The sequence below is a fragment of the Streptopelia decaocto genome, assembly GCF_964273445.1.
Source record: "Streptopelia decaocto genome assembly, chromosome: 5".
Taxonomy (NCBI): domain Eukaryota; kingdom Metazoa; phylum Chordata; class Aves; order Columbiformes; family Columbidae; genus Streptopelia; species Streptopelia decaocto.
Window position 1 is genome coordinate 25,501,020 of NC_138659.1, and position 21,893 is coordinate 25,522,912.

At 41.5% G+C, this 21,893-nt stretch overlaps 1 protein-coding gene across 3 annotated transcripts in view; it reads right to left on the bottom strand.

Annotated features, from left to right (window-relative positions):
- Window positions 1-2,112: 2,112 nt before the first annotated feature.
- Window positions 2,113-21,893, bottom strand: part of LRRC8D (leucine rich repeat containing 8 VRAC subunit D) — a 53,972-nt gene continuing 34,191 nt past the window's right edge. For 2 of the 3 annotated variants that reach the window (XM_082053314.1, XM_082053315.1), the window contains one exon: window positions 2,113-5,497. In XM_082053314.1, the coding sequence (XP_081909440.1) occupies window positions 2,925-5,495 (2,571 nt within the window). In that variant the 5' untranslated portion in view covers window positions 5,496-5,497 and the 3' untranslated portion in view covers window positions 2,113-2,924. Of the gene's footprint in view, window positions 5,498-21,456; window positions 21,477-21,893 lie in introns of those variants that run through there. The other variant, XM_082053316.1, reaches the window with a different exon arrangement.

Here is a 21,893-nt window from a genome sequence, read left to right on the forward strand (position 1 = left end):
ATAAAACCAGTGGTAGGTCATTTAGATTATGTAAACTGAAAACGAACAACAAAAACACCACCCCCAAACCAAAACAAAACACCACACACAAAACCAAAAGCAACACAGAAACACACAACCAGAATAAAGCTATCATGGAGTCCTGTGTTCTAGTTAGAAGACATACCTACAGGATTTACTGGGACCAGCAACTTATACCTCTTCCTTCTTAGAGTGAAGGCACCACAGGACAAGTTCAGCATAAGGTACGTGGAATCAGATTTTACTATGCAAACACACATTTTTTCCCCATTAAAAAAAAAATAGATTAGAGGAAGATATAAACATCTTATTTATTAAATCAAATAGAAATGCAAAATATATTTCACATGCCTTACATGGAAAAAAGATGAACTTTCAAGACTTTAAAGCAAGACTCTGTCAGCTGACACGCAAGAAATAGGAACATTATACAGAGTCATGAAGAGGAGGGACTGGGGGGAGGTGACATGGGGATGATGAGCAGTTCCTCCCCACTTGGAGAAAGCTCTCCTGAAATCAAGAGTGGAGTCTATGCTGAGCATGTATCACAAGCCTGAAATTAACTTTAACAATACCTACTTCAGAGGAAGTTGTCTAAAGAAGTACAATTGGCTAATAACTAGTCAAAACAGTGGTCTAATTTATGTATACCACACTCATATGAAGTGCACAGGGGTTTATTTTTTTTGAACATCAATAGGGACAGTAGGAGAATCGGGAGCACTAAAAAAAAGCTTTTAAAAGCTGGATCTATCCACGGCCGCATTCTGTACAACTCCACTACTAAAATAAGGAAAAAAAAGAACTAATTTTCTAAATCTTTTAATCACTTTTTCATTCTCCAACTCTTCCTCCTCCTACACACAATTTCTTGGAAGATGAAGTGACACTCAAGAGCAAATATGAAGCATACGCCAATAGTATTTTCCACTGTTTTTCTGAAGAGTCAATAGTCCAGCAATTTTAAAGTGATCTATGTGCTAAAAATAAACACATGAAAGAGTTCCTTAAAAAAAAAAAGAATCCACTGCAACCTTAACTTCTACTTAAAAAAAATACTCTGAGGATTAGTACTAAACTTCCCAGTGGAGGACAGGTCAGTAACTGCAAGTATTCTGCCAAACCTGTGACTTGGTGTTGCAGAACTGTCAACATCCCAAGTCTACTACCTGCTACCAAGGGGAAAACAGACTGTATCCCCAAAAGAAGCGGGAAAACCACAGTTCATAAACTGGTCTTCTGACATACATAAACATACGGTGCAGGTATGTATTCAGAGACTACTACCCACAACTGCGAACAGTCCTCCCAGCATGACTAACAGTAAAAGATTAACAATAAAATGTGCAAGATTTGTAAGAGCAGTATTTGAAATGTTCCCGACTGCTCAATGCCCCCTGGCCCAAACTATCCCCTCATTAATAGTGGTGTAAGTGAGGGCAGCTCTGGTGAAGTTACAGTAGAAATCGCTGTGCATGAGGATTTCTGTGTGAGAACAGTCCCCTGAACTACAGACTAGTTCAGTCCTGACCACACTACAATAGGGAATTGTGTTTAAACCATGAGTAATCGTGTAATCATCTCCCAGCATAGTACTTCTTTTCTGCACACATGGAATGTAAATGGCCAAGATTTACAACTGATGATTTTACAGATTTAATGGATTATATTTCTTTAATAGTTCTGGCAATGCAAACTTGGTTAAAAAACATCACTGAAAAAAAAAAAAAAACACCAAAAAAAAAAATCCCACGCTCACTGCTGTCTGCTTTTTCCTTTATTTGATGACTTATCTGGCACACAGTTTTCTAACAGTGCAGAAGTGTTCAAAAACATCCAGTTACTTGGGTTGGGGTGAGCGAGAAGGTGGTCCTGTGGTTAAAGCCCAGGTGTAGAAGACACACCACAACAGGTAATAAAGCTAAACCACATTTGGGTAAATCGTAACTCTCACGTCTCTGTCATTAGTCTAGAAAACTGAGCAGACACCCCAGTTCCTAAGTAAGGGCTGTGAAACAAAACAATCACCAACTCATAAAACGCCTTGAGTTTCCCAGATGAGAACACCAAAGAGGAACAAAACATGAGCAGTAAAGTCACTTGGTGTTTAATGGCTTTCGAAGTCACCTTGCAAAACAGCTCAAATATCAAAACTATCCCCAACTAGAAAGCCAAGTGGCAGTATTCTCCCTTTTACCACCCACTGCTGCGTGGGACAGAGGAGTGTTGCGGAAGCTGGGCAGGAGACAAGCTGGGGGAACGGGACCAGTCTTTGCTGGTGAGGAGGAGCAGCACACTGGACCACAGAAGAAACCTCACCCAACAGCATGGGGCCTTGAGGATGAAGAATGAAGGCAAACACACTCGGCCGGATGGAAACCACATACCGTGATGCAGGAAAATGGTGGTTCTGGTGCAGTTCAAAGCACAGCCAAACTGGTTTCATTCGCTGAGGATGGCTGAACACTAACAACACACCAACACGTGTGTTAGAACCATACCGCATACAACAGTCATCCTTGTTTTTTTTCCCCCTGTAATGCACTAAAGTAAATCCAGACCTTAAAGAATAACTTGCATAGTAAGAAAAGGTCATCAATTTAATCATTTACTTTAAGCAGGCAAGCAAATTTGTAAACATTCAAAAGCGGCAGCATCCAAGTTACAAACAATTTAAGGAAAAAAGAATTGAGATTATTAAGGGTTTTTTTTATCGTCTCGAATTTTGGAAATAATCTTTTAAAACACTGCAAACATTGAACACTCGGTTACACCTCTTCTAATCCTGCTAATAGTCCTGCTTTCCAAGGAATTCTGCTTTCTAAAAACACATGGTTTCACAGTTGCCATACTTTTGAGCATTTGCCGTTCGGAAGTCAGCTACCGGAGCATTTCACCTCAGCCTAAATCCCGTTAGCAAAGGGAATGCTGGTGTCTTGATTCAACACCTCTTTAACTTCCGAGGGCAAAGCATCAAAGAGGTGATCTTCCACCACGAGCCCGCTTTTCCTGAGAAGCTGGCACTGCCCCAGCGTGGCTGGCAGACGGTCCAAGCAGTTTCCCTTCAGTTCCAGATGAGTCAGCTGCACCAGTTGACTAACTTGATCTGGGATTGAGGTAATGCAATTTTGTCCCAGACTCAAAGTCCTCAATTTAACACATTTAAACAACTGTTTTGGCAAAACATCGACTTTGTTTCCCGTGATGTGAAAATGCTGCAGATTTTGAAGCAAACCTATTTCTACTGGAATCAATGCGATGGAGTTGTAGCTTACGTCTAAACACCTAAGTTTCTGTAAACTGAACACCGCGGCTGGTAAGGATTCGAGTTTGTTATTGGAAAGATAAAGAGACTCCAAATTCTTTATGTGGGTAATGGAGGAAGGAATGTTGACTATTTTATTGTGCCACAGCTTTAAACAAGTCAATCTTTTTAAGTGCTGGAAACTGATGATTTCTTCAATTGTGCGTATGCTATTTGACTTTAAATCCAGTTCCTGTAAGTTAGAGAGGCTGAAGATGGCGTGGGGAATTCTCTCCAGTTCACAGTTCTGCAGTTCCAACTCCGCAACATTAGTCATTTTCTTAAGGCTATTGAGTACCACAAGCTTAGTGCCGTCATTATGAATGACTAGTTTTGTCAGATGTGGTGCCACATCTGTGATATTGGGGGGAATTTTGGTCAAATTGCTCTTCACATGGAGAATTTTAAGGTGTCTCAATTCTCTGAGAGATTCAAGCCCTATCATTTTATTGTTTTCAGAGTTCAAGTTGCCTATCAAGTACAATTCACGGAGGTTTTTGAGCAAATACACCCACGCAGGAATTTCTGCAACATCTGTGAATTTCACATGAAGGCATCTCAAGTGGTCCCGGAGGAAGCTGAAGGCGGTCTGCTCCACCTTCGCAGGGCAGTGGTACAGATGAAGCTCCTGAAGATTGGTCATCTGGGAAATTTTCGGTGGGATTTTCGCTTCAGGAATTAGCTCCAGTTTCAACACATCCAGATCCGTCAGATCGAACACCGCATCGGGGACCCCCGACAGCATGAAGAGATGCAACTCTTGCTTGTCCTGGGCATTGCGGGAAACGTGTTGCCGCAGCTTTTCAAAAGTCCATTCATGGTTTAAACTAATTTCCCGTAGTTTGTTCTCACTTACCTCTGACAAAAAGACACCAAATCGCTTAGAATACAGCTGGTCGTACTGATCTACCATATGCAAGAGAAACGCAAAATCATTTTTGACATCAGGTATATCACTGAAGCTACTCTCTTCTCTGACCTTTTCGAAGGAATACTCTTTCAAAGGTATTCGGAACAGCCAGAAGAGTGTGTAGAGACAGATAAAACCATAGACACAGATGAGGGAAATATAGCTGATAAGCAGCTTCTTCAACATGTAAGCCATGTTGTGTGTACATTCAAACTGTGTGTAGCCGATCAGGTGTTCCACTTTTGGGTTGCAAATGTGTTCGAAACTAATGGTGTTGACAAAGTTTGCAGTATAGCAGAGAATAAATATGAACTTGACAGTCTTGATGACAGTCTGGCCAACATAGAGCTTGTATATCAGATCACTGTCCTCCACATGAGCCCGGAACTTACGGACTTTCTCAAACAGCGCTTTGGCTTGTTCACCATCTTTCTTATCTAAAATAGTGACGCTGGGAACCTCGATCATCGGTTTGTCAGCTGAAAATTTGAAGCCAGACTTTGTTATCATGGGAGTGCTGGCACTCGGGCTTCCTTCGTCACTGCTAGTGGAAACATACTTGGACAGGGACTGGGCGCCAGTTAACCGCTGTTTGTTCTCCTCAGAGTCCTCACATGCCGTTTCAGACAATGCTTTTGTAGTCCAAGGGGACTCAAAGCACTTCCCTAATATAGACACAAAATGCTCAATTTTTGAGCAAGTCTTGGGATACTTGAACCAAAAATTGCTACTGACTATTAAAATGATAGTATGGATGAGAACGAGATAGGGAAAATACTTTGAATACCAAGGAAGAGCCAAATGATAGCACATCTGGTTAATAAACACGTATTGCTGAAAATCCAAATTTGTTTTACGGCCCAAAGAATCTTTCTGCTCCTTCTTCAGCTCCTGGCCCGATTCAGTGGGCTGGTACTGAGAAGAGGTAGCTCCGCTCAGAGGTACGTCAGGTGTTACAGTAGGGGCGCTTCTGAAGGAAACCGTTCTCACTGACGTTTCTTCTCCTTGACCAGTGGTTGTTTCAACAGTGGTGAAGTCAGCCTTCCCTGATGTCCCGGGTTGTGCTTTTGAATTTACAGTAGACTGCAAAACTGGCAAGCAGACCACCTGGTCTTTGGTCAGCTGCATGGTTCCAGCAAAAATAGCAACCATTAGCATGACAACGGCTAGATAATCCATAAATACATCCCACCATGGTTTCAAGATCCGATAAGTTGGCTGGATGTCATTAAGCGATGCAACTTCTGCAAGGGTAAACATTCCTACAAGAGAACAAAGACAAAATCAGTATTGTTGACTCATGAGCAGGTTAACAATCACACCATGATATACAGAACCTCAGAAGGTTCCAGTTTTCACTGTTTTGTTGCCTCTCACACACTGTCCATCACTTCACTCAACACGGTTTTCTCAAAGGATATGTGCTGAAATGGTACATTAGTAACAAACCAGAAGTCTTCTCACTTCAGGCCAAATGGCATTTATGTATAAGCACCAAGGCCTGCTCTGTGCAACTGAAATATCTGAAAGGCAAAGTGCTGTAGCTTGTATGTATTAATAACACGACTAGCAACAACTGATTACACTGCATAAAATCAGATTTTATAAAAATGACTGCTTGAGTCTGAACACCTGAAATCCAGCACTAACATTATTTTGCAGTACCTTGCATTTTTAAATAAAATAGCATCTGTTAAATTCTTTGCACCTTGCTCATGACTTGCATAGCACATTTTATGCCTCTTTTTACATTATGAGCAATGTCTCTTATTTCTTTTCATTTAACACAGTAACAGTCAATGTCTCCCACTCCTTGCTATTGAGCATCCACATTGCTTACCAGATTGATTGGCTTCTTTCCCTTAAGTACCACTGCACATGGGAAAGTCTTGCAGTTACTATGTGAATATTTGGCACAATTGTTTTAATGTGTTCAGATGTTTTACTGTGAAGAAATAGTTCCACCTATTAATTGGACGAAATGGTACTGTATAATTTTTTTTCCCCAATTAATGAAAAAATAATCCTTCCTCAGAAAAATCCAACCCAGCTAACCAAGAAAAAAAACCCATAGCTCTTTCTTAACATAATGGTGAAAGTATTTTTCAGATTGTCATCACAGGAAGCTGGGTGGTCCAGGTAGCACAGGAGCAGCCTGCAAGGCTTAAACTTTAAATTAAATACGTTGCACTGTGAGACAAAGTGGCAAACTGATAGTGCGAGAGTCCAAACCTCTTTGCAGCTTTAAATAGCTTGCTTTGTTTTTTGTTTTGACAAAATCTAGAGGACTCAACTTACCAGTTTTTTAAAAAATAAGCTTCCTGTGCAAGCAGGATGTGGTAAAATCATCATTTTAACTGCTGAACTTCTGACACAAATTTGCCATTTCTGAAGTAAAATACGCAGCTGGTGTGCACACATGGAGCAGGGAACGAGACAGGATGTACACGATCACACAGAGTCCGGCTCCCTTTGGCTGAGAGAAGAACAGCTCAGCAGAGCACAAGTAGATCAAAACGTACAGTATAGAGATGCATCTGATTCATTACCTTTAACTTGTAGCATACCAATTCATACACACCTGCACCTTACAAACCCTAAGGGACAGTGTCACAGGCAATGAATATACAACACAATAATTTGATTATTTCTAGTCCACATTCCCCTGAAGAAAATATCAGACATTTCTATATATGGAACTCAAATATCAGCTACTGCCTATATGGTCAGAGGCCCACATTAGCCCCTCTTCTTCCCTGCACCAGCACGAGCAGCCCCCACGATCTCAGGCTGATGGGAAGGTCAGCAGTCGCAATACAGAGCGTGGAGCTCACGATGAAAGCATCTCCTGCATCACAGGGAGGGATCCGGCCCCTGGCCGCCCACGCTCTCTCCCAGGAGATGGTACCAGTTGTGTGTTCTGAGCCTGGGACGGGGTGCAGACAGCCAGAGAGGACAGGGTTTTATCTCACTGCAGCACTCATCTCCCTCGGTGCTCTTTGCACAGTCAGCAAAATGTAAAAGTTAAGACTCAGTTCCTCAGGGAATAGGAGACGGAACTTCCAGCCTGCTCGCTCTTTATTTTCCTGCGTGCAAATGAATGTCAAATACTCCTCCCTCACCAGTAACACCAGTCGTTGGGTTCTTGCACAAGAGCCTCCTCCCAGCAGCCTGGTCCCTCAGCCCTTGGCCAGGGCTGCAGCTGCCATAGGAAGTGCTGGGGGACACAGACCAGCAACACACCCCACAGCTATCAAACCTGCCAGTGCTGTGCTTGCAGTTAGCCAACAACTCCCATCTGCTTTAACGTCTTCCAGTGCTTACCTAGCCTGAGTCACAGTGCGACTGCTCGCCCTAGAATTGCTACCTTTGACATTTCAACAACAACCGTGCGCAAAAGAAGAGCATTAGTCATTTGTGCAAATGTGAACAGACAGATATAAAAGGACACTCCTAACTCCTAAGGCACAACTGCCACCTGCCCAGGACAGGAGATCCACAAAACAGCAGCAGAGGTTTGTTTTTGTTTTCCCTGCGTGGATTGTTTTTTCCCCTCTTTCTTAGCAGCTGTTTGGAAGGGATGCTCTCATGAATCTCCAGGCTGTTTTCACTGTGAGACACCCACTTTGGCAGCCACAAGAAATTCTCCTCCACTGGGTTACTAGCGCAACAGTTCAAGAGGAGAGCGCGGAGCTGAACGCGTAGCAAGGACCAGCCACGCGTGCTTATTCCAGGGCTGTGCCATATACAGGGCAAAGCGTCAGGCAGGGCGGGAAGGAGGAATGAGATATCAGCTGTAACACACAGGTCACTGCTACTCTTGTTCCCCTGGGGCTGGCCTTTCCCTCAGCTCTGACCTGCCTAATTACGTGGGAAGTTACTTCATCGCAGTTTGCGGCACAACCTGTGGAACTCCCTTCACAAAATGAAGGTGATTTTTTTGCATCTGCCATGAAAACACATGGATTAAGCACTGAAACCCAAGTGCTGCAGACATGGCTGCTCTAAGCAACTGAAACAATGGAAAAGAAAGAGCACAAAGTGGTTCCAGCTAGGGACTTAGAAGAAACAATAAAAAAAAGCTAAAGCTAAAAATCACCTCTCTCAGACACACAAAATGGTTTCAAAAAAGGTTAGGAGACACAACAGAGCCTGTGTAATCCTCTTTGTGAGGCTGTAGACAGCCTGGTGTAACAGGAGCTTTACACCAAGAAGCACTACATTCACTGCTCTGAACATGTCTTTTCTTTCAAGTTACTGATACTCACAGAAGAGCTACTATTTTGGCAGAGATTAGCAGTTATAAAACACAAAAAACCCCTCTGTGGCATTACTGTCTAACACTGTGTCTCCTAAAAGAGAGGCAGACCTTTTCTAGATAGCAAAAGTCAATTCCAGGAGCTGAAAAGAAGTTTCTGTCCTTCCATGTCTAAAATATTTAAATGCTCCGAGTTCTAAAAAACAAAAACTATAAACCTACACACAGTACATGGCACCTTCTGACAAGCTGCAAATAAATTTGATATTTTCTCTCTTAAATCTATCATTATATGCCTTGGTGTTTGAGTTTACTAAACTAATAATCATACAAGTTAAGTTTTACTTTCCTTTTGCAGATGCTAATCAGATGCTAGCCAAACTATTAAGAGGTCTGCTACTGTGCGAAAACATTTTGGGGTCTCCTTCATTCTAAGATCAAACTCCTTAAAGCTTACTCTCCAGAATATTCCTCGGAGCAGACAGTATTTTCATCTCCTTTTCAGGCTGCCAGACTGGATTTCACAACAAACTGCTGTGATGACATGGTAGCAAAAACCCAACAAGAAGAAGAAGTGCGTGCCACAGTCTATGCCCAGCAGGCAGAGCCCGCAGCCCCCACCACACGTCTTCTCCCCTCAAAGCCAGTGCAAGCTCTGTTCACAACCCCATGCAAAACAAGGCTGTAAGTAGGTAGAGCTCAAACTACAGAACAAAGTACTACGCAGCTGAAAGGCCAAAATATCAAATTTCTTATGGTGAAAATGTGCATTTCTTTCAGCCCTTCTCAGGGTTTGCAAGGCATCGAATGGACCTTGAGCGTCAGCAGAACACGGGGTTTTGACACACCACGATCTAGACCCTAACTAGAAAACTGTGGTTCTTGAAGAGAAATAATCTTTAATTTCCAATACGGAATTTCAGGGCACAGTCTCCTTTTTAAAACAGCATATTACAGTCCAGTTTTAATAAGCCTAGATTTTAATTAGAGCTTGCTTACTACAGCCTATTTAGGGCTGCGCAGCTACACAAAATAACAAAGACCTTTAAAGTTCATGAAATAATCCCTTTTTCTCCCAAACCCTTTGTCTCCAGTTATGTAATTCAGATGAGTCTCCAGGATAACATTAACCTCTCCCAGCTCTATCCATTATCTCCAGATACCTACTGGCTGCATTCTCTCTCCTGGAAAAAAAAAAAAAAAAAAAAGGAAATTTTATCCTGCACAAACGCAACAGTTCTAAGCACAACTGTTTCTTGCTATTTCCTAACATTTTAGGTGAAAAACGTAAGAGTTCTGAAAGCAGCATAGTGCTACCTCCCTTTTCATTGCTAATGCGATATGGAGCTCTAGAACTAAAGCCACTTTTCTTTTAAATTTTGCAGTTATATAAGTTGCAGTGAATAAAACCAGAATATAAAAAGAAAAACCCCCTGACAATGACAATACAATTGTTCTAAGCTATAGGCCCACATTAACTCAGCAAGGGTAACGACTGGTTTCATAGATCATACTTCCTACCCAATGATAATCCTTTCATTAGTCTTAAAGGAAAGCTATAATGGAAAGAGATCAGAATGTAATTAACCTGGTGAATTTTTCTGATGTTTCTCAGACTAAATGCTGAAAAACAAAGTGGACATATTTGAGTTATTTCTTAAGAAACTGTTCTAGTTTAAATACAGAAGTTAGAGGAAAAGGAAGCAGCAGATTGGTATGTCACTAATGTTTATTTACATCCTACTTCTTCCTGTACTTACTGATAAAAACTTCATCTGTCTGCCCCTGTAATTCACTGGCCCTCCTGTTTCAAAAGCATATTTAGAGCAAATTCAAAATTAGAACAAACAAATAAAACCAGAACTGTAGCACATGAACCTCTCATTTTACTTTCACGTTCTCAAGACTTTGAACAAGGCCACTTTGTTTCAGAAAACAAAAAGATTCTTGAGTTAGCCTTGTCACTACAACTGGTCAAGAATTAAACAGCAACAACAACAACAAACCCCCACACACAACAAACCAAACAATATTTCTAGTTTGAAAAGAAAAAAGTGCTACCGTGAACAAAATTGTTTTCTCCCTTCCCACAGGAAATTAAGGAGGAGAAGAAAAGATTTCCCATAACGAAAAGGCTTTTCTAGCTTGCTTTTGATCAAGAGATCATAGGTTTACATTTATTTCCACTGTATATTTTACACTCTACCACTTCTACTTCCTTTGTCTTTCTACTTCTGCAATGTCCTATTAAGGCAGGCAATTAGAACTTAATGTGATAAGAAAGGATTGAGATTCCTCTTAGCCAGGAGGCTGTGACTATGGGTTGTTCCACAGATAATTTGCAAAGATCAAAATATGGTAGCATCCTTTTTTTCTTTTTTTTTCCTCCCTGCAGAACCAAGTGTAGGAGCCCCAGAGCCCTTGTAAAATAATGCATAAAGACATCCAGAAAAGAGCCTATGAACGCATTGATGCATTCTGAGTATACAGACACAGTCATCACCTGCATTGGTTATGCAGTTTCTGAGATTAAGAGAAATTTAAAACAAACTGAAGGAGGTTTAAGCAAAACCCCAGTAGGCTTTGCGATCTGCTAACAAAGTGTCCCTGCTACTGGAGCTTGGAATAGTGCAACTGTTCCTAGTGTGGTTTGCAGCTCCTGGTGTGGTGGCCGAGGTGCTGCCCCTGGGCAGCTGCACCAGCCTGTTGGAAAGAGAGGAATTAACTCTCTGCTGCTTCATTCCATAGGGGTTTATTGTGCTTTGCTTTACCTGACCTGACTCAGGTTACAAAACCAGTTTTAGGTACAACTGTGACTACAGCTTCTCCTCTCAAGCATCTCGCAAATCAAACCCCCAAATTCAGCTAAACGTGGATTTGTGCACTGAGTGCCCCTATGGCTTGAAAAGCCCAGGAAACATTCCACAACAAAATATAACATAGGCATTTTTAAATACCTGTTTTTATAGTGCTCCTCTACTACATGAAATGATTTGCTACTTCTTCAGCAATGGAAGGTATTGTAGAACTTAGACCAGAACACAAGGACTACCTTGTGGCTTATGGTATCGAATACACCCTGATTAGTTCTTATGTCTCAGGAAGATCAGAAACAGATTTAACATAAGAACCTGCATGGAAAAGTATTTACATTAATTTTCCACCAAATTAAAATTACAAGCATTCCCACGCACTATTTCTTCTCTAAACATCTGACGGTGACCAAACCTACCAGTTTTAGATCAATCTGCAAGATCTGAGTTGCTTTATTTTTGTTTGCCTACCCCTTGACTGAGCAAATTGTTACTGGGTTGGCCTACTTGATATTCCAGGCTAAGCAAATTTCTATAGGATGCAATATTTACCTGTATGATTTGCCTTTCTTAAAATTAGTTGCATGCCACCCTGAAGATAGTATTTGAGAGATTGTGTACACACAAGATTTCTGTGGCTATAATGGGTGATAACTGACTAAGAGAAAGCAACGAACACAAAGCTAAAGGAGATTTCCTACAGAGAAAAAGCATTCCAACTAAAGAACAAGAGTTCCACAGTAGCTTTTAATTATAACTAAATCTCATAATATAAATATAGATGGAAAAATATGTTGTTATTTGATAACATACTTACGTGACTAAGGAGTATTAATTAGAACGACTCATACATTCATTATTTGGAGGGGGGGGAACAAACACCACAAAAAAACCCCATCAACCAAAAGACCCCACAAGTAACCCATCTCAACTCCCTTGCTTCACTGCCCAAACTGCACAGCTATAATTTTGGACTTTCCCTTAAAGGGAATATATAATCTCTGATACAGACTGTAAATAAATTCCCCAACCAGGGAATCATCATTTTTATGAAGAACATTAACCTGAATGACAGTAATTCAGTAAACAAAGTATCAAAATCTAATTTCTCTCAGACTGCATACAGAATCATTAGGCTTCAGTAAGCTGGAGACAAAGATAAGATTCTTGCTTTCTATAATCAATGTCAAATTAGTATCCATTTACAAAAATTAAATCTATAACAAACTTTTATCTTTTTTTTTTTAAATCTTAAAAATTTATGCCCTTCAAAACTGGTCTTTTCCAGATTGTATAAACACTTTAACCTACTTCTGGATCCTGTTATTTAAGTTTTTACACTGACTCTTCCTTGTTTACCAATTCTTTGAAGGTCTAGTGCTATACACCACTGCTACACAGATGGTTTTGTAATCATCGTGATATTTTAAAAGCATACTAGTGGCCATAACTTCCCTAACAATAAACTCTGGAATCATACCTTATTCTTGCCTTGCTGTAAGTGACCAGAGAGGTCTGGGTAAGGACGATACTCAAGACAGGAGCCCAATGTTGTATTTCTATCGGCTCCCCAAAGCACCCAAAGATTATGAACACAATTAGGTCTGTGTTTGCCATATATGAGTTCTGTGTCCACAGAGCACAGAAAATAAACAACTTGTCCCTTTGGTTCCTGCAGTACTCCCGAGCCAGGCCCTTGGGAGAGGGAGGGCTGCTTTGCCCAAGAGTACATGCTGCAGGTTTTGTTCACATTTATCCCCAGGCTTCAGGGTGCTCAGTATCTCTTAGAAAATGACCTGCAGGTTTTTGACCATGAAAAACTCAGCGAGATCCTGAGCTGAATGTTCAGCATCACTGTGCTCCATCCTCACTTCACACAGATTGGTGGCATCAGAGACCACAAAGGGCTTGACAGAAGAGACAGGAAAAGGAAGCAAGAGTGAAGAGGCGAGTGGTCCTTGAGCATCCCTCTTCGCATGTCTCTGTAGCTGGCAGGGTTTGGTATTACAACTGAGTGTGTTACAGTTCAAGTCTGCTAGCCACAGGTGATTTTACCATTATAACACAAACCATCTAGCAAGGCAGGAGGCAAGAAACCAAGAGTGATGACTAATGAGGCTAGACCCCAGCAGCAGTAAACACTGAACATAGGCTTTTCATATCTGTAAGTAACAGTCTGTGAATGCACAGGCATGTGACAGGCAATTTCTCTTAGGAAGAGCATCAATATTGCAAAGCACAACTGCCCCAGCAGAAATCCTGCAGCAGAGTAACAAAGCCCTTGCAGATGAAGGCAAAGGCCATGCCCCGGTGTACCCCAGCACATGCACTTCAAACCTCCCATCACTGTTACACCTCCTTCTAGCCGAGGCAGCACATTACCAGTCACCGAAGTAGTGGCACCAAGGCTGAGTGACCACACTTCCAACGGCATTTTCTGTTTTACTTAGCCAGACTAGCAAAAATAGCGAGCAAACACTTCGTTATCTCGTTTCACAAAACTCCTAAAACATACCCAAACTGGTAACCCTGAAAAGTCAGCCTAACTTGGTGTGCAAGACCCCCAGTTTAACACTAAGCACTTCTACTCAAGTATAGACGTAGCTGAAAGTTACTGCAGTTGATTTAACCTGTGCTGACATGGACATAAGAATTAAAACACCATCCAAAAAACTCTAAACAGCTGTTTACACTCAGGTGTTAAAACATTTAATCCTTTCGCCATTTCAAAATCTGCTGCTCCCCTGTCCGTTAGCCAGTGATGTTTCTGCAGTGTTTTCACGGCTGCTATCAAAAGTACAGAGCACACAGTAAACATTTGGCCTTTCTACTGACCAGAGCACTTTGGGAATTTATCAAGATACAAAAGCAAACTAGACCAAAATAGAAGCACATCTGGTAACTCTATTCCCTAGAGGCTGCTTTTTATCACTAAAAAACCCCAGTGATACTTTTTTTTAAAAAAAAAGTAATTAAAAGCATGGGAAGATAAAAAGACAAAAAATAACAAAAGTAAATTTCTTTTCCAGTTTAGGAATCTGAAAACAGAACAATGGTTTAGACTCTGAGATGTTATTGAAATTTGCTTTTACACAAATGAGTCCACATGGCTACAAAGCCTGTTATTTGAAATAGCTTGATCTCAGGTAGAGGTGGCACTCAGCAACTCGTGTGATTCCTCAGAAAAACACGCCTTTCTGATCCACAGCCACACACGCCGCCAGTCTCTGTCTCATCTCGTTCTGGATTCACTTGGAACTGGGGCAGCTTCAAAAGCGGTAAGAAATTGAACTTGGCACAGAGCCGCTGGCTTGGTGATTTTAAGCCACAGAATGTAAAGATACAAATCTTATTACAGGATATATTAGTACTTTTAGCTACACGCCCTAAACACACCTAAAGAGTAGAAAGCAGTGCTTTCTAAAGCAAAAGAAGTGTCGCTGAAGTTCACGTTGCTGTAGGTTTAATAGCCCCTCCTAAGGACAAAATGACCTCTCCACCCTAACTCGTGGTACCAAAGTCTAGGTTTACTTAATTTCTAAACTGTATTCCCATCAGAATGGAAGCAGGTTTACTGAGTAACTCAAGTAAGTTATTTTCAGTGAATACTTCTTTTTATTTTTAATGGACAAGCCAGTGACCTTACACTGGAACATTTACAGCATCCTCATGGAGATCTAGAGCCAAGAGCAGACAAAAAGTTCCTTTAACTACAGAACAAGCTCCATTGTTCCCTACCTGAGCTGGCTCATCTCTTCAGACAGAACAGCAAACACAGTGACTCTCACTGGGTTACACATTAAACAGAAATTTCATGTGTAAGATTTGCGCACATATGAGCTACTGTATTTTCAAGTACCTGCAGCAACACTTCCATTATATCCATTAGCTAAAAGCAATCTAGGAAAGGTCATACTTAAATTAAAAACTTAAACCAACAAAAGCAAATTAGACACACACACACAAACCCACCAAAAAGCACCCAGCGATACAAGAATCTACACGTAAACACCAGCCTCCTACTCACAGATCAGAGCTCCCCTATCTGTGCCAAGATCTCTTCCATGGCAAGAGCGGCAGGAAGGTGCATCAAGTACAGCAGAGAATCAGGATATGAAAAAGCACCCTTTAATTCCACCTTCCCTTTTACGCACTGTGCCAACTATCTCCAACTCTTTATGGGACAACAGTCAAACTACGTTCCTACTGAAATGTCATGCAGCTTCTCCTCCCTGGGGAGAAAGGGAGACTGCCTCACTCAAGCCGAGAACCAGCTACAAAGCTGTATCGCAGAAGCTACTCGAGATAACTGTGAAGCAGCCTCCAATACCCCTCCAGCCCCCACGCTGGGGAGACAGACGCCCCACAAGAGCCAACCCCACCTGCTCCTCAGCAAGCAAAGAGATCCCCTGTGCTTCAGACATCCTGCCAGATGGGTAACAATGATGACTTCTCATACGAACTCCAATCGGCAGATAAAGGATGACTTATTAATGTTACCACATTCCTGCCAAGCTTCCAATAGCTGAATCTCCAGCGGTTTCATGCCAGGAAAAATGCCTGCAGCTGAAGCATTTATCCTCAAAGAGATTTAAGTTTACTGTATTAAGTTTACTGTAGTTCTTTTTCCTCTTCCACACTTAAGCTGCTTTCTGTAAGAGGTAAGCTATTTACTTAGCCCATCTAGTCCCATAATTGTTTGGTTCAGGGTGTGTACTTCAATCTCAGTCCTTAAGCACAAAAAGGAATTACGCTACAACATGTATTTCAGAGGCTGTTGTTTTGAAATTTTGCTGATGAGTTCAGATCACCTCCTTCCTTTTTATGCTTTATTTTCTCAACACCCCATTCAAAACGCTGCCTTAAGAACAGAAAGAATGTTCCAAAAGCCTTGCTGTGTTCCCTGAGACTGCAGCATTCCTGCTCTAACCAAGCGAGCTTTCAGCTCTGCAAAAAGGCTCAGTAAGGTTCAATTGTACTGCTTGCTGCCATCCACCAGCACCAAGAGATCCATACTGCCTCCAATTTAAATATTTACTATTGCTAAATTTATATTATTATTTGACCCAAACGCTCCAGCTGGAATTGTAACCTCTGCACTGAGGGCTCTCCAGCAGCGAGCAGGCAGACAACCCTTGCCCCTGAAGGCTTGCAATTTAAAAGTGATTATTTGTTAGGCAATGACAAGCATGTTTGTGGCTGTAAAATTCAAAGCAAGAAAACAAAAACCATCAGGCTTCCAGAAACGACAGAAAAAGTAGGATAGCAGCATGATTAAAAGTATAATCAAACTTAACGCTTTAATGCACTACTATCTTTGAAAAAGCTTAACATTATGGCCAGATAAATCAGTTTACAGTTAAGGCATTCCTATATAGTTAGCTGTACTCTTTCCCACTGGTTTCAGGATGATTCTATCTCAAAAATAATGCACTAAACATAACAGCTCTTGAAACCTACCTTTCCAGTAAAACAGACAATTAGGCTTTTCTTTCCAGTCAAATCTGTTTTAAAACAAACAATGAAGCTTTCTAAGTATGTGCTTCACTTCAACTCAAACAAAAATATAGAAGGATGTTTTATTCAATCTCATCTATGGGCAGATGTCACCCCCACTCCAGCACTTACCACCTTGCCATAATTACTACAGCCTTCCCCACGCACTCACAATAACGTTTTTGGCAGCCACGTCGCAGACATGCAGTCATGTACCATGTCACTGTCTGACTTTTACAGCCAACGTGCCATCTGCCCAGATGGGGAGGTCGGTCCAGAGGCAGCTTTTCTTATTCTGCAGGCAACACTCACCATTTGAACTTGTTTCGGCAAGTTACTCATCGCTTAAAGCGGCACAATAGCCGCTCCCTGGCTGCTATGGAAGTAAAAGGAGAGCTGCCCTCTAAGTGGAGGAAAACAGGTTTTGTTGTTGCCATTGTTTCCACAGAGAGCCAAAGCAGGTGATTTTCACATCCTCTGGCAGGCCCCGGGCAGGTCCCCAGGAGGGTCTGGGCAAAGGTGGGAAAACAGCAAGTTCAGAACGCAGCACTAGCATCATACTGACCAGGGAGAGGGCTCCCTTCCCTCTAAATCTTCTTCTAGCCCAGCATGCCAAGACTTAAAAAAATAAACAGGGGAAATAGAAAGTCTGAGCTTGTGCAAGTACCTCACCACTGATCTCACAGTCCTGGTTCTCATTGCACCTTCCATCAAGCAGAACACAAAGCCTTTAGAAAGAGGTGCAATCCAGCCCTCCTTGCTGCCCTCGTGTCCTGTGTAGAACAAGGCGGAGACAAGGCCTAAGGCAAATTGTTCTTTAAATGCCATTTTCAGCAGTATTTCTATAAGCATGTGTGATGGACACGGCATCACCTATTTACATACACCAAGTAGAACAACGGAGCAAATGTTGCTTTTATCTTGTAACGGCACCAGAAAACACTAAGTCCAGTGCAGTGGTGGTGGTGGGAGGCTGGACAACCAGTGTTCCTTTCCCCAGGCATGCAGAGACATGTTCACTCTCCCGAGGAATCAGGTGGAACAGCCCATGGGCCTGCAGACCCCCCTGTCTGGAACAGCAAAGCCCTGAGCAACCTGCAGCTATCAGGGGACAGCAGGGGTTGGACTCGATGATCTCTGAGGTCTTTTCCAACCCAGTCGATTCTGTGATTCTGTGTGATTCTGTGATTACTCCAGCTCTCAGTTTACATTTCAAGTTGTTGACTCAACACAAAACAAAAACACAAAATGGCCACAAATTGCCCACACGGTGACCCATATCCTGTCACAGCTGAATACGAGTAATCTTCGATACGCCAGATCTATTCATAAGTTTGACTGGCACTATTTTAACAAGGATCTAGGCAAGAACATTAGGACAACCGGCCAACTGCTTTATTTATATGTTCCTGTTATCTCATCTGCACACTTGGACTACTGCCTCTGCCTGTGGGTGTACAGCAATAATATACATATGACTACATTCCCATAAACCATCAGTTAAGAGTTTAGGATTTGTCACAGCTGGACCAAAACATGAATGAAACCATCCATTTCATTTATTGCAAAGCTTTGTAACAGCCTGTCTTTGACCAGGAATTTTGTATGCCAAGTTATGCCTCAAGTACATTTAAGATAAGTGTTATCAAGGTCCAGAACTCTGATAGTTTTTGTTCCCTTTTAAGCTAAACCGCAATTCTAATCTCCATTTCAAGTTTCTCAAAGGCTAAGAATAAAAACCCTTTCTCTTACATACAAAACCACTGAGTGCCTTTGGATTAACAAAATTTAATTAAATTATTCCTTTAAGCCTTCACTGGTTTCAGTTTCCCAAAAATAGACTTGCTTTAGGAAGCCAAAGTGAAGGACCGTTCTCCATCTCCGTCACAAAGCCTGGGATATCCACTTACAGCATCAGTGGACCTTGCGGGACGGACCCAAAATGTCGACCTGAAGAAGGCAGGTGATGTGCTACTACTGTCACCTTCAAGTTCTGGCACATGGACACAGCCACCTCCATGTTGACAGTGAAGCAGCCCTGGATCACAAGGCGTTTGCAGAAATATCAAAGTTGGATCCTTGCTCACCACACGCAAGCAGGCACGATATGGCTGTTATTTTTGGGTTTGAAGCTGAGAAGAGGAAGAGCCAATACAACAGCAGACAGTGTTCTTTAGACTTGATGGGAAGTTGCAGCCTTGTCCCAAAATGGGGCTAAAGGCTTATTGTGCTGCTTGCTCTGTTACGAGTGGCAGAGCTACTGTTGGGTTAAAACAGCCTTTGTGAGACAGACCACAATGGCAATCCTGCTCCTGACTCATTATGGCCATCCTGTCTCTGTCTCATCATGCCATGCATCAGATGCCACTACCTTTCACAATAGTTGCATTGTATGCTCTATATGCTCCTTGTGTAGCACTCAGCTCTTGGGTCTTAGAGTTCCTTCGTATTCAAACAACAAAGTGATTTTTGGACAAAGAGCTAGACTCTGCTAGCACTTTATATTTATATTGCATAAAAGGTTCAATTTCCTACTCTATATCAAAGCCTTACTGCATTATGCATTGTGTAACCCTGTCTCAAAAAGACTACCGCCGAAAAATTCAGTTGAATTGCATCAGATTTCATATTGTACAACACAGCAGAGTGTTTGAGGGAGGCAAAGTTTCAAGCCTGACCAGTTATAAATGGAAGAACTTTTAGGTCTATGCCGTGGGCTAGAAACGGGAATAAATCTCCTTTTATCTTTTACATTAGCAACGCTTCAACCACAGGAAAAGTCACAAAGTAAAGACATCCTAAAAAGTCTGCAAGTATTAGCAGTGTGTTGGAATTATTCCTTAACGTGCCTCTATCCTGAAATGTGATTTAACAAAGATACAATGGAAAGATATAAGTTAGCAGGAACTTTTGTTGTTTCCACGTGGGTGTACAATTCACAAACAAAATTATTTCTCTCCAGTTATCGGAGCTCTTCCTCAGGGAGTGTAGCTGAGGTTTCCACATACACTTACTCTGGGGATAATGCTACTTACTGCTCTGCATAGACTTAAATGCTGAAGCTGGCCATATTCACTGATACTTGCTTTGTCAAGGGAAGTGAGTTTTAGTGAAGCTTTACTTCCACCCCTAAAAGGAGAAGATACAACTGGCTGTATATGTAAAGAAAACAAACCCAAACAAGATGAGTAATCATGAATCGGCTTTAAAACAGAAACAAAACCACCATAAAAAAAAACTAAAGCACTGATGGAGGTAAAGGCCAACAGACTCAGAATGCAATATCTCAAGTTATATAAATAAGAGCATCTCAAGTTACATAAATAAGAGCAATAGTGCCATTATGACTCATTTATTAGGGAATCTTTACTGCCTCCAGTTAGAAAAAAAAATAAAATAAATTGTGTGATGATGGCACACTTGAAATTATCCAGTTACATAAAATGATTTCTTGCTTCTGAGCTGCTGTTTGTGAATAGCAGCAATTTGAACAGACATCTGAACACAGATCCTTCTACCCCCTCACTATAACACAGGCTTAAAATGAAAGTTTATTAACAATGAGCAAAAGCATAAGCAGATTAACACAAAATGTTAAAACTTTCCAAGTTAGACTTGCATTCGTGCTTTTTCATTAGGAGTTCTACACCTCTATAGTCCAAGGCAAAGGTCAGCAAGCAACAGCTGACCAGGTTATATCACCAAAGCCGGCTACTATAGTCTTCTCCAGTCCTCCTTGGAGACAGCTGTCACTGTCAAAGCCACAACAGACCACAGGTCAGATCCTCCACCTCCTAGACAAGGTCCCCCTGCCAACTATAACACCATCTCTCCAATCACAACAGGACAAACTATTTCTTCTTAGTAATTTAAGCCACTGAAAACCCACAGGATATAAAACTATAAATTACCACAGCCATGCCAAAACCCAATATGGCCAAAACATAGCAGCAAAGTGCAGTTATTTATCTAAAGATGAAACCCAAGTGATTTCTCGTGTTTTCTTTCCTCTAACGCACAAAACCAAAATGCCAGCAGCATGGTCCTTGGTAGAAGTCCGAAGACCACTTAAAAGTCTCAATTTTCAAGATGTCTTAGACTACATAACTTATTCCATTACTTTCCCCAATCCCCAAAGTACAAAAGCAGCTTCAGTTTCCTCTATGATCCCCTTTGACTCTTGGAACTCCTGCAGGCAGACAAGGACACCAAGAGCTGTGAATACAGCTCATATTTGGCATTAATGGAACATCTTTAATTTATGATTTACAATTACAAAATGCACATGTACACAAACGTGTCTTACAGATCAAGCCGTCTTTCTACAGTTAGCAAACGATGCAATTTATTCGGTCATCACAGTCCAGATCAGACCAGTGACACTGTAAGACAACACAGAAGCAACACAATGGCATGTGCTGAAGAACTACTGAAAACTAATTTAACAAATAAAATCCATCTCATAAAAAAAACCAAAACAAACCAACCAACCAAACAAACATGGGACTCTTTTGCCTCAGTATATCATCTGTATTTCAGACTCAAGATTCTGAAACATTTAGCTTTTTCTACAAAGACTTCAACTTGTGTTGGAATGACTGCATGCAGGGAAAAACATGGCATTCATACAAAAGCCACAAAATATCATACTTACAAACTGTACTTCTCGATGCAGCTCTTAAGAGCTAATTCACAGCACCTGACTAACATAACTTTTCCTCCGTTCAAAGTTGCAGTATCTGTACCTGATGCTCTGCCAGATCAGTGCTGTATGAAGCTAGACGGATAGCAGAGGGAGGTAGGACAGAGCTGTTACTTTTACCCTTGCACAGAGCTTCAAAGGAAGCCCACTCACTGGTCCCATTTCTGGACCATGAATGGCATGACCCCAACATAACCATTCCCACCTACAGAGACAGTAAAATGTTTGATCTTTTGCATTTGCTGAAGTTGTTTTTAAACTTCCATTGAATTACTACTCCTCTGATATTCTTGTTTTAAGACTTCCCTCCCTCTCTCTGCACTTGAGGATTCTTTTCCACGAAGGCTCTTGGACGTTGCAAAGATGTGGGTCACGAGATACATCCAGGA